We start from the raw sequence: 14,544 nt of genomic DNA on the forward strand, positions 1-14,544 counted from the left end.
TTCAATATTTTCCTTGATTATTTCACATCAATTATGTATTTATTCCTTAGTTTATTCATTCACTATTATTTTATTTACATCTTATCCATTCGTTAATTAATTAATTAATTTATTTATTTACAAGCCGTTTCTCACGGCTTTGCACCGTGGACTTCGTAATTTGATAAAATTAATCGTTCCGCGGTATTGCAGTAAGATATTACTTGAAAATACCTGAAGTATAACAACTCACCGAAAAATTGAGTTTCATTTACCCCAGTACCCCGTTGTAAACCACGTTTGTGGTATTCCCTTTCGGGGCTAAGATGACCAGGCTACTCGCATAGCTAAGTCTTGAAGATACGACATACAACTGTCCATGTGAGAAACAGCCCTCTCTCGGGTCGAAAAATGTAAATACATGTTTCTTTATTTTTAAAGGAGATTAAAAGTACCGATTTCCACGTCTCTCACATCTCCAGTTTTTGAGATATAAGTATCTTCATAAGAATAATTTAACCCCTTTTTCACTAAGTGAATTTTCTGAAAACCGAAAAACACGTGTTCCTTAATTGTAAAGGATATTCCAAATATCAGTTTTCATGTCGGTAACGTCCTCAGTTTTTGATACGTAAGAATCTTCAAAAAAATAATTAAACCCGAATTTCAGTCCTTTTCAAAAATAAAAAGTATATTTTCCTTTACTTTTAGAGAGATTCCAAATACAAATTTGCATGTCTGTTAAGCCAGTTTATGAGATACAAGTATCATCATAAATAGAATTCAACCCCTTTTTTGGAACTTTTCACCCCACTTGAGTGGATTTTTCGAAAACGAAAAGTACGTATTCTTTTATTTTTAAATGATATTCCAAATATCAAAATTCACGTTTTAGACATCATCAGTTTTTGAGATTATATCTATACCTGTTAGATTCCTTTTCACCCCCCCCCCTCACCTAAGTCTACTTTACGAAAACGAAAAACTACGTATTCCTTTACTTTTAACGGAGATATCAAATACCATTTTTCAGGTCTGTAACATATTAAGTTTTTGAGATATACTGTACATATACTTCTTTTAAAACTTCACACCCTGTTCCACATTTTTCCTTTTTCACTTCTTTTCAGCCCCTCCCTCGTGCGAATTTTCCGAAAACGAAAAAATACGTAATCGAAATCGACTTTCAACCTATTAGGTCGTGTTATACATAAAGAATACGTGTTTCTTTTCTTTGAAGGCGTTTTCATGTGTTACTTTCTATGCCTGTACCATTTTCAGTTTTTGAGATATAACTATCGTCGTAAAAATAAATAAAACCCGTTTCTCAGACCTTTTCACCTTCTTAAGTTATTTTCCGTTAAAAATGATATGTGTTTCTTTATTTTAAAAGGAGATTTCAAATACCAATTTTCACGTTTGTAACTTCTTCAGTTTTTGAGATCTAAGTATCCCATATAATGAATTCACCCCGTTCTAGAGTCTGTTTCTCCCCACCCCTCCCAAGTGTAGTCTCAAAGAAAAATAAATGTTCGTTTATTTTTACAGGAGTTTGAAAATACCAATGTTCACGTCTGTAAGATTTAAAGTTTGAGATATACTGTAGATATACACCTTTTAGAAATTCACCCTCTATTTCACTAGTACTTTTCAGCCCCCTAAGTTGATTTTCCGAGAACAAAGAAACAAAGACAATTTGGAATGTAAATATTTAATCATTCAATGTAGAAGAAAGGTAATTTAGAGGAATGAATACAAATGTAAAGAAAGCAGCACTGAACAAAGAGAGAACTGCCACATGTTCCAGAGTAGAACAGATCACTAATGTAAAAGAAGGTTAGGATACATCTTTGTTCTGGAATACGTAACAATATGTAATATCTGGGTAAAAGAGCTCGACCGATTATTTATAATGTCCTAATAGGCTCAAATAACTGTAATAATTTATTTTACAAATGTAAGTATGTGGCTTACAGTATGCTGACACTCTTTCCCCTGTTTTATTGATCCGAAACTAGTGGGAGGGAGTATTGTATTCTCCTGCCAATGCTGTATGAGAATTAACAGATCCTTTCTCTGTTGACAGGCTCTCAACGGAGGGCTCGTCATGGTGACATTTTACAACTACTTCGTGAAGTGCGGCCCCAAAGCAACCGTAGCCGACGTAGCGGGTGAGTCTTTCTCAGCTTTGTGTATTTATGAAATTTGATCAAATGATCGTGTACTGTTTTACCTGATCATTGTTCATACAACATTGTGACTTATTACGTCCCATTGTTTACTTTCTGTGACTTTCATTTTCACTCATAGTTTTCGTAATGATGCAAAAACTATCGAAGATCACTTTTACGATGTACCAACTCAGCCAGGCTTTTGTAGCGACCATGGGATATGACTAGGCTAGGATTTGCAACGAGCATCGTGGTCTTAATTAAGATAAAGCCTGGTGTGAAAATGCGAAACCACGAAAGACCGACTTCAGTGATTCCGACGCAGTATCTTCCGAAACAATTCCAGTAAACAGAAAGGCAGTCACCGTCATATTAGGGCCGATTTGCGCCTGTATCAAGAAAAATTCCGAAATTACTTGAGGATGTCTGTATTGGTGGCAGCCCAAATTAAGCAATAGTGGACTAATTTCGTCCATCGAGCTAATCCATTTTAGGCCATGGCTTGCCAAGACGTGATCAGTTCTAACCCCACTAATCACTTCACTCATTTTACATAAAATATAGATGTGTCGAATTTTTCACCAGGATCGCAAGGATATGAACCACTTGATGCTGAAAGGGGACTTCTGTAAGTTTCACGAAATGTGATGATAGGTAGGGCCTCCGTCTGGTGTTGAAGCGAGACCTCCGTGTGATGTTAAATGGAGGCATCTGCTCTAGATGTTCATAATATGAGTATTGTTTTAAAATTATTTCATTTCGTTGAACTGCTGTTATTGGAATTGCTTTCTGTGCTTGAATGATTCTTGCATTGATATTGTACGTCATTTTCATATTACTCCTAAGTTTTTCACACTGAGAATGGGTTTATACCTTTCAAATGCAATAACAGTAGAATTTAGAATTTGGCATTCAGCGTTCCAAAGTTCACTCCATCAAGAGGATTTCAGCAATAATGACAAAAGTATTTTTTCATAATATGTTTGTTCATGTTACGGTCACATAGTGCTGTGGAGATGGTTTTCCATGGTTTGCCAATTTTACACCAGACAAATGCTGGGAATGTGAGTTAATCAAGGCCACGGTAGATTCCTTCCCTTCCCTGTCCTGTCTGTGTCGGCGCGACGTGAAGCACAAAGTGCCTCTTTAGAAACATTGACACCTTCTTCTAAGTAATCAGAAAATAGGGAATGGCCTTTTAAAAATATCCAATTTAGAATTCTCGATATTTTATCGAATCAACCAAGTACAAAAATACGTGCAGGGAATAGAGGATAACGTGTGTAAAAATACTTGCTTTTGAATTTTCACTTTGAGGGATGTGGAGCAGTGAACACGGACCTCCCGTTTGTTCCGTCTTAATTGTGTTATGCGATAGCAGATAATTGCTGAGTAATCCAATACCGTGCAGCGAGCAGTCGATTAACAGGATAACCGTGAAATTGGAACGATAATTTTATTGATTCTGACGGTCAGGTTAGGGAGGATGTGTGCCAAGCATTTGAGGTGTTGCCATGTAATGTTATTATGTGACCAAGGCTATTTAGAATGTAATACTCCCTTCTCCTCGCTTCGCATCACTAGAAACTGAGGATACGGTATTATGCCATCTTCTTTATATACGGTACAGCTCCGTGGCCTTCTATCACTGAGTCACCAAACACTGAATAGCCTTGGTCTCTCTCTACATCTCTTACCCTCCATGTGTACGTGTTGTGGTAGAATGTACCTCGTGGCTGTCGTAATGGAGGACTAAAGGGAGCGCAGTTTGGAAGAAAGGAGCTAAAACAACAGAATACTCATAGAAGTGGTATTGCAAAGCACGAATGTCCCAAGTTCTTCACGCGCACGAGCGGGACTGTGTGACGACATGATTATACAGAAAGCCTCACTTGCTGTTTATGGCTTGTTCGTACTGAAGTTTCGAATGATGGATTCCTTTGTCTTTTTCTCCTCCATGGGTCTTGATGGACTGTATGAAGAAGACATAGTCATTACAAGCCAACATGGGGAATTTAGTGCAAAAAGGAATATCAATACAGGCGTCGAGACTCAGTTTACCCAACTCTTTAATGACTTTCAAAAATGCCTCTATATACCTGTATTGTTAACTTAGGCATTGTGTAATGGGAGTAAATGATGCGGCCAAGAATTTTATGAAAAGAAGGTTAGCTGTAGATATTGAGCTCCCATTTGTCAAGTGGGCTGCACGTCAGCCGCCGTGATGGATGTGTCGACGCTGATCACTCTTTAACACACTTTAAGAAGGATAGGCGCAAAATGTGGAGCCTTCTATAGAACATGTTAGTGCTAGAGATTGATAAAATTCTCCTCGTATCTTCTATACCCTTGCCATGCTCAAAAAACACATCATTTTATGAAGCGATTGACTAGCAAGACTAGCGTAATGCATGCCTGGACGAGAAGGTCTAATGTTAAGTACAGTACTGTGTTTAAAATACAAGTGTGAAGTGCACTTGTAATGTCTCTCACGTTTACGTCACTTACACGCATTTACTAGAAATTTACTTAATGTGTTTCATGCCGACGTAAAATATAATTTCCTACCGTAATTGATTCATCTAAAAAGTACCTGAAATATATTACTTTTCGCACTAATTTTCTTATAGATTTGAGCACGAATGTTTATAAAACACAAATTTAAGAAACACCACAACATACCTACATACGTAGAAAAGAAAGTATATTGTTGTGTATTATATTAAAATATTTTTTTCTTTTTCAGACATATCGTAGTGTTCCTTAATTTTGTATTTTATTTTCGATAGACCGATAAACCTATATTTTACATTATCTAAATAGACGTTGTAAGAAATGTCTTCCTTCTTTACACACAAACAAATCAATTAAGAGGGGGAAAATGTTCTTTTTTCTTTCACAGATATTTTCAAACGGGGAAACGTATTGATATATACACTTTGGACTTAAATTTGGAATGAATTTTTAAGAGTATCGTAACAGCTTGAAATTATTTCACTATATTTTCATTCATAATTATATGACTGTAGACAAGAAACAACTTGTTTGTTATAGGCAGCTTTCTTGGAGATGAAATTTAAATCTTTATTTTAAAATTATTTGATTTGCTTTCAGAACTGAAGATATCCCTGGGTTGTGTGTCGTTATTTTAATGTCGAGTGAAGGAACTTGGTGTAGACAGGTGAGCTGGGTTTACGTGACAACATCGCACGACGAAAGTGTGAATAGTCTGTTCAATTTACGAGCTTTGTTTACAAGTGACTGACAAGTAGGAGACTCTTCCAGCTGCACTCATAAAAATAACGTATAGCTGTTGGGAGTGGTGTTCGGTAATCAAACACAGCCTTCTTGAGGTTGGTGTAATTATGAGTGACTATTCGGACTGGTAATCAGGTCGACAGCAAGGAAAATTAGCAGTTATTCCTCAAATTTAAAAATTGAACTGTAGCACTACTAATACCAATATTATTTCGATTAGACCGAAACTAAGGGAAATATCCGAGATTTATTTAGTTTCCTTCCGGTTAGGGTCTTCCTCTCAACCACTTTCCCTTTTCTATGAACGAAAGTACATCCACCAAACGGAGGGCGGGAGAACGTCACCATTTTCTTTCCTGTGCTATAAACGAAGAACATATCAAGGTTGATATATTTACTTTCTAACTGAAAATAAGTAGTAGCTAATTTAATAAATGAAAACCTACAACCTGTTTTCCAGTCAGTGACCGGGTCAGGGATGGACTGAATGAAGCCCCCATCTTGCGGCGAGGATAGGAATTGTGCCGGCTGCCGAGGCTCGTCGCACTCTTCTGGGGTAATGATTAATGACTGACGGATGAAATGATATTAGAGAGTGTTGCTGGAATGAACGATGGCAGGGAAAACTGGAGTTACTTTTAATAAATAATACAAATATGTATTACTGTCACATTATTACAAAGATTTCACTTATTTGATAATTATAATTTGAACACCGTTAAATACAGTTCCTATGTACCAGTTTATTAACTTTTCAAATCAATGCCGTTTCAACATTATTCTAATAACTTACGATTCTATAATATTATTGTATTGTACATATCTTCTTATTATAATTCATCTTCTCCTTTTACGTTTGTCCTGCCTCGTGGCAAATTCATCTTCTTTCTTTTTTTTTTTTTTTGCTATTTGCTTTACGTCGCACCGACACAGATATGTTTTATGGCGACGGTAGGATGGGAAAGAAGCGGCTGTGACCTTAATTAAAGTACAGCCCCAGCATTTGCCTGGTGTGAGAATGGGAGTGGGATTCGAACCCACTATCTCCCGATGATTACCCCGTGGCAAATTCATATTATAAATACAGTATTTTCGAATTTTTCTTGAATTTCAGGAAAATACTGTGGGAGAAATTTTGGAATAATTTGTACTAGAACGATATGTTGTGAAGTGACAAGCCTCCGTAGCTCAGGCGGCAGTGAGCCCGTCTCTCAGTGCTGAGTTCCGTGGTTCAAATCCCGTTCACTCTATGCTGGGCAAATCGAAGGTGGAAGAGGTTTTCCCTGTCATCCTTCATTCCAGCAACACTCTATAATATCATTTAATTTCATCTGTCCATCATTAATCATTGCCTCAGAGTGCGACAGGCTTCGGCCAAATACAGTAGAGACAATACGCGACATTCTGCGAGATATCGAGGAACAGCGATTAGAGCTCTGTCTAGCGGAGTGACCTGGTGTTAATGATTCCGTCATAAGTGGACGTGTTTTTGTTTGTGAAGTTTTTGGCAATATTTATGCGTTTGCAGTTAGCTAAGATAAGTAAATAGTAGCGTGTGTTATTCCTTTACAGTATATCTCCTCTCAACATGAGTGGAAAGATATATGTTGTGTTTGGCTGCAATAACTTTCTTCCGCTTCCTTCGTGACAAGAAAAAATAAGTAAATATTGTGTTTGCACATATATTGTTCAAGCGACAGGAGATTTTTATAGTACTTCCTAAACTTCTGACCTGCGCGACCCATATTTTAACTGGTTTAAAATATTAAAAGCTTATTTTATTGTACAGTGCAGCAGTTAACCTTGAGTACCGATGTGTTGTTGTAGGTGTGATCTGTGGGTCTTTATTTACTGTAATTCAGGAAAATGCATATGCATATGAGTATGGCTGGTTGTGTTCCAAGTCACCTCATTTGGAATGCCGTAATGCGTTGTCAAGCTCTGAAGAAAATATGGGTGACTTTAGAAATGTACACATTTTGTTGAAACAAAATCGTGATGCAAATATGCTTTATTCTTATGTAAAGGCAAGTATTGCTTGTAGGGAAATTTTGAATGTTTTAGAGACTAAATTTATAGATTTTCTTTCTGTTAGTAGGCTTCAAGTTAAGAAGAAAATTGTCCAGCTTTTAAATGTTAATTCATTGAATCATGCGTGTAAGGAATGTGATGATATTTTTATTGACGAGTATCTTAATGTGATGATACAGTGTTTTGTAAACAAGAAAGAAGACAATCTAGCCGTAAAAGTTCAGGCAGGAATGCTAAAGCTAACAAAAGTAATGCATAAATGAACCAACAAGCCCTTTCACAGCAGTTCATTTCACACCTTGATTATATGTCTAATTTCAGTCTTTAAATAATAACCTGTTAAATAATTCGTGATTCGTTTATCCAGAATTGCTTTACCAGCGTTGAAGTTAATATCTTAATAAAACTTTCTTTCTAGACCTAATTTATTTATCCATTTTCGTATATGGTTTCCCATTGATATTTGAATTTAGCCCGAATTTCCAGGTCACGCCACTAGGAGCGCCACTTGCGAATTGTCTCCCATTTTAACAAGGCAAAATCCGGAAGAGTCGCGAATTGTCTCTACTGTATTTGCTTCGGCAGCCGGCACAATTCCTATCCTCGCCTCTAGATGGGGCTTCTTTCACTCCATTCCGGTCGAATGACTGGAAACAGGCTGTGGACTTTCATTTTCAGGATATGTTGAGATGTGATTGTACCATTGAGACTCACAGAAACAATCGGAATAACAGAGTTCTTTCTAACATGTTAGTTGAAGTGAACCTCCTATGTCACAATGCTTTTCCTATCCATTATTTTCCTTAAGAGTGGTCACGCCTCCCACCCACATGTCCTTACCGTACACGTACAGTATAATATATTTAAAGCTCATTTTCCTTTACATGTTTGCATAGGAAAATGATCACAACGAAAACTGCACTGATGGACTACATATCAGTGTGTAGCTGGCAGGCTTTACATCCCACTAACTATTTAACAGTTTTCGGAGACGCCGAGGTACCGGAATTTAATCCCGCAGAAGTTATTTTACGTGCTTGTATATCTAACGATATGAGGCTGTCGTATTTGAGTACCTTCAAATACCACGGGACTCAGCCAGGATCGAACCTGCCAAGTTGAGGTTCGAAGGCCAGCGCCCCAACCGTCTGAGCCACTCAGCTCGGTTAAAGAGTTATCGAGAATAACGGATGGGTTTTACGAGGTTTTGCTGTAACAGCGACGAAATGATTATTCAGGTCCTGACATAGAGCATCGTTTGATTATTATTATTACGCGTGAATGGTCCCTTTCGGAACACACGAAGCTTTATTTATGATTTCATTTGCGGAGGTTCCAGGATGCTTTCATCTGTTGACTAAAGATCCTCTTCCTTTCTTCCGTCCTCTTGGTACATGCTCTTTTTGGTACCTCATTCTCTGGAGTAACTTCCCACTTGTAAATTTTCTTTCTATATACATTTCCATTCAGTATTTCTTCAGGTTGAATTTGTGCGTTCTTCATGTCCACTTTTGTTTGTTGTATCCAAGGAAAATTTTTCAGTTTATCAACTCTTTCAAGAACTTGATGGGTTAGTCTGGTTTCTGGAAGCCTCTTAACATGTCCATAAAAGTTTAGCCTTCTTTTCCTGTGGTCTGCCGGAATATTAGATAACTTTTCTGTGTATTTCCGGGTCGGAGGCGGTACCCTTCATCCCTGTGTCTTGGTCCTGAAATTTTCCTCAAGATTTTCGCTCTTGTTTCAGGATATTTTCCAGCTCGCCATTTTTATGAAGTGTTAGAGCTTCCCCTGCATATAAATCCTCAGTGTTGTAATGTTTAATGTTAACTTTTTTAATTTACCGCAATCTTATCGTTCTTGATTGTCATCATTTAAAAATAACACATTAATTGTGATGTTTCCGTATTTTGAACTTGTGTCGATCTTTTTACATCACATTATATTAACCATTGTAAGATTTTAAACAAATTTTGTAATAATTTATCAAGTCTACTCTTTTCCACAGCATAAATATTATATTTACTTGTTATGTAAATATTGCAAAGTAGAGCGTTTCAAAATGTGTGTCACTTTCTTGGCCAACTGTGTAGAGTAACGCAATTGATCGGTCGTACGGGTACTTATGGACTTCACTGTAGATAGTAATGGCCATGTGTCTATGCATTGATTAGTGCTGCATAGGTTGAGGATAATTATAACCTTCTGGGATAATGAAGATCGTGTAATTTAGAGAGCACTGTAACAAGTCAAGAGCTGTAGCATTAACTGTTACAGTTGTTTACATGCAGGAGAGTTCAGTGCACGAGAACAGCCAAAATAACGATAACAACGTGAAAATTGTTGACGCAAAAACATGCGGGAAATGTTCACAATATGCTTAGGGACGAACTGTGCTAACCAATAACAGATTTAGAAAATGTAATGTGACATAATGTAAGGCATGGAGGGAGCAAGGGAAGCCGGTAGAGACATGGACAGATAAAACAGTTGAGCTGGAAGTGCGGGTGTATCGTCGAGTCCTGGGAGTGAGGAAGAGATCGAAGACAACCAGCTGAGCATTTTAAAATGTTTCAAAACGAAGTCATGACGATGGTGATAGAAAGGAAGGTGCCAGGAAGGAGAACACCCACTGGATGGGTACGGACACTTGTTGGAGGATTCACAGCACGGCAAAACCTCTTCAACTGTTCAAGATATGACACCACACCCTGCCAAGGATAAAAGAGAGTGGGAGCGAGATTGTATGAGAATACAACAAGTTATTTTACTTTATTAGACAGCAGATTAGTTATATTTCAAATTACATTTTAAAATAGTGCGTCTGCTTAACGTTTCGCGATTCTTCAACTAGGTGTCTTATATTTTATATGTGGAGACCTAGATATGTTTTTCTTTAACAGAAACACAATAATATCAGTTAAACACTGATCCATTTATATTCGGTTGAATTTTCTATAAGAGATCCTCCTGTGTCTACCTTTCGAGCAAAAGGTTGATATAAAAGCAACAATGGGCTAAACACTTGTCATACTGATGGAAAATATAACAAAACATTTGAAAAGGCGTTGTATAAAAAATACTGGTGTTTTGCCACGGAAAATCAACATGAACATATAATTGTTCCTATTGTTTATTTTTAAATTATTTACATGAAAGATTGTCTCCTGTTCAGGTAACCCGAAGAACATTCTGACACTTTGCAACTATACTCACAGGTATTATCACGTATTGATCACTCTTAAAGCCTGATCCCCAAATCCTCCACATTCTACACAACGGGGACTCGGAATACTTTCGGTTGTTTTGGTGATGAGTAGTCCAACCATATATTACAGTTTGATGTCCCCAAGGGAAACGTTAACGGTGCGTGTGGCAGAGGATATTAGCTGTCATCACTGTATGATTGACAGACTGATGACATGACCATTACTCTCCGGAATATTATCATTTCGTTTAAATGAATAATATTGTGCGGGTTATGTTGGTGCCATGAGACTTTGTTATGGACGGTCACACACTGAAGCTCACACGCCGAGCGAGCTGGCTATGCTGGTTTTGTTTCACACCACCAATCTGCGAGGGTTCTACTTAAATTACAGTGTGGGTCCAACCCTTGTCTAGTTTCTCCTCGCAGCGATGTTTTACGAGCGGATGCCTTTCCGACGTCAACCACATCAGAGAAGTTAATGAGATGATATGAATGACGTGATATATGACACTAGGAGGGAAGAGAATGAAACTCGGTGGTGTTTCGGGAGATAGTGGGTTCGACAGCTGCCCTGAAGATGGTTTCCCATTATTTGCCATTCTCACACCAGACAAATGCTTGGACTGTACCACGGCCGATTCCTCCCGACTCCTAAGACCTGTCTGTGTCGGTGCGACGTAAAGCAAACCTCAAACTCGGTGCCGGCACATTAGCAGCGAGGGTTCTGCTCAAGGCTTAACTTCTCCATCCAATGGACGAATTGCCTTCAGCAGCGGCATATGCCCTTGCTCCTTATAAGCACTCTCGAGAGGTTTGGTACTGAATCCAAGCTAGTGGTTCTCTCCTGCCGTGGCGGCTAACATTCTCATGGTGAACACCTTTTTCGACTAACGGCACTCGAGCCGGCTAACCGCAGTTAGCGATCATGGCCACCTGGCTGCTGAATTCGGTGTGCTACTTCCCTGTGGGTATGTGCGAAAAGCTGAGCAGACAGAGTGAGCCTCCTTGGTCTCCGAACGTGGAAGAATGGGCTGGCGAGCACGAGGACCTTCCCGCTCCTAGCCCTATACTATCTCGTGGTCGTCATGAGACGTACCTGTGTCGGCCCTACCTAATGCAACTTGTAAAAAACTAATTCAGATATAGAAATAATAATTAGAAGGTAGTCTGTTCTAAATAGATGATACGTAAATGTGTTGCCAAATATGTTGAAAGTCTTAACATAAAGCCCGTACATTTTCAAAAATCAGTACTTAAATATGGACGCCAAAGTGTAGTGACGCAAATACAAAATGAAAATGGACATGTATTAATGAGGTGGTTTCAGACAATCTAGAATATTTAAACCAGATGGCCTGATACCCCAAGAGCGGCAGAATAGTCGAAACTTCCTTAATCTCACCGAGAGGCCAAGCTGCAGCGGTAGTGTACCAAAATTCGGACTCGGAAGCAGTGGCGGCTGGTGCAGAAAATCAGCTGTGTGCTGTAATCCATCCGCACTCCAAAACATAAAAATATTTAGAAACATACCGGTATGAGGTTTTCAAGAGGCGCTCCACTTAGTTTTCCACACTGAACAAACACGCAAACAACCCCAACACATATACACATTCCTCATAGAAAAACTATAAAACTATATAATTAAACACACAATAACACCTGCAATGGCAAAATATTCACGAACTCAAACACTTGGTGTGAGCGCGCAAAAACAGAACTTCCACCAACATCATTGAAATAAAACCAGTAATGCAAAATTACATGTTATGTTTTTATAGTGACATTTATAAACTAGACATTTTAATTAAAGAAAATAACAATATCGTGTCCTTATTTTGACAAAATAAAAAGTACAATTTTTATAGTTCATCGATTTATAAATGTGGCTAAGGAATAGGCAAGTCGGTGGTATTCTATCCTCTTTGGTATTGAAAGACCTGGCGGGAACAGCTCGACAGTATTTTGTTTTCCTGTTTGCATTGAGCAATGCCCTCATAGATACTATCGCTGAGTAAAGAGGGTGCCAGCTGCCACCTTCTCATATTGGTCGTAATGCAAGTGTGACTAGTGCTAGTGCTGCCTGTCTGTGGTCGAACGAAACAATCGCTGTGAAGTGATGTCTTGGCGGCTGTTGTTTCCACAGCCTATCTCTCTGTATCGGAAACGTTGGGCACGCATGCGCAAAAGGCAGAGCTCCTGGTTTCTGGCTAAAAGAGCTTAGCTCTCGCTGAGCTGTGAACACACAGCACCCGGCGTGGAGCGCACCAGTAGTTACCTGGTTGTGAGGGGAGTTGAATAATTTCTTATTCTTTGGCTGACGTCTTTTCCAATGCACTGTATTTTATTGTAGATAATAGTTTTAAACTAATTTATTTTTCCAACAGACAGTGTGCTGCAGCACTTCAGCACATAAGGTATGGCCGCCCCTGCTCGGAAGCAGAACAACATCCACCTTCCGCAGACAATTTGCAACACGGTTCAAGTGAGCGAGCTACAGAGATAATTTGTGCGCATTCTTTGTCGTGTACAGCACGAGGTGACGACACAGTTCGGTCTCCTCTGAATGAGCGTAAAGGACAATACCAATATTGTGATTCGTAGCGGCGAAAAGATGTCAAATGTTACGAGAAAGGAAAGAAAATGACTTAGGGAACCTTTAAACGAGCCACGTGTATTCTCGATCAGAGTGAGACATGAGGCACAGTTAACAAGTCACATACAAGAAGATTTTACATTCCTTTCATATGGTGGTTTTATACTCACAACGAACTTTTGTCTTAGAAACTTGATAAACTTTTATATAAGAACTTCGTTGAAAACCATCTTGGATTATTACTGAGCAAAATTCACTGTGCTGCTGTATTGGATGAAAGACGTGATAAGTGAGATGAAACTTAGAAAGATTGGAGCGTCGCTTCAGTGAAACAGGAAATACAGCAAGATAGCGTATAGATTTGGAGGAGGGTGTAACGAGGACCCAACAGGCTACTTCGCAAGAAGAACCCACCAGAGTATAAAAGAGCCAGTGGAAGAGGAAGAAATCACTATTCGTGGGTGTTTGAAAATACACCAGAGGTAATTCAGCCGGAGGTATATATACTGTAATTGATTGCTTAAATGGAAACATACATTCTACTATTAGTATTTCGCTATCCATCATGTAAAATTACGAGTCTTTATATTACAAAGATGAAAACTAACATTATTTATTTATTTATTTATTTATTTGTTTATTTATTTATTTATTTATTTATTTATTTATTTATTTATTTATTTATTTATTTATTTATTTATTTATTTATTTATTTATTTATTTATTTATTTATTTATTTTTCGCCCATATTCGAGCACTTATACCATGTACATCTAAGTCTTCCATGAATTAAGTGGGAATTTAGCTTTCATCATCTTCCCTCCTTCCCTAAACCTCTTCATTCTTTCCGACCTGGCTGCCCTTTTATCATCAGATATGACATATTGTTTTCGTTGCAAAGTTTTTAGTTTAAGGCTTGTATTATTATTACTAACATCCTCATGAAGAGCAACAACAGAAGCGTAGAAATAGAAAGCATGGACAGACCTCCTGCTAAGTGGTATCTCCTATTGGCCATCTTAGTGTCTGCTACGACAGTAACCAATTCGCAGTCAAATAAGACGACACTAATTGACACAACGTTCTGGGAAACAAGACTCTAAAATGCGATGATTGTGCAAAATATTTGATGTAGGTTGATAGATGATAATTTATCTTGCAAAAATGATGGGAAGCTGTCCCTGTTCTTCACTTAACCACAAACGGAAATACATTGATAAGTAACTAACTACATAACTTATAAAAGTAACCGTTTGTAAACTTAGACCACGTAAAGCTATTAAGCTTAAGTAGCAGGAACTACT

The 14,544-nt window shown here is 38.1% G+C and overlaps 1 protein-coding gene across 1 annotated transcript in view; it reads left to right on the top strand.

Annotated features, from left to right (window-relative positions):
• LOC136879105 (dipeptidase 1-like) overlaps window positions 1-14,544 on the top strand; it is a 475,836-nt gene that overhangs the window by 381,339 nt on the left and 79,953 nt on the right. Inside the window, exon 8 of the mRNA XM_068228978.1 lies at window positions 2,066-2,150. Coding sequence (XP_068085079.1) covers window positions 2,066-2,150 — 85 coding nt within the window. The remainder of the gene's footprint in view (window positions 1-2,065; window positions 2,151-14,544) is intronic.

Source organism: Anabrus simplex, chromosome 8, assembly GCF_040414725.1.
Source record: "Anabrus simplex isolate iqAnaSimp1 chromosome 8, ASM4041472v1, whole genome shotgun sequence".
In the NCBI taxonomy this organism is placed as follows: domain Eukaryota; kingdom Metazoa; phylum Arthropoda; class Insecta; order Orthoptera; family Tettigoniidae; genus Anabrus; species Anabrus simplex.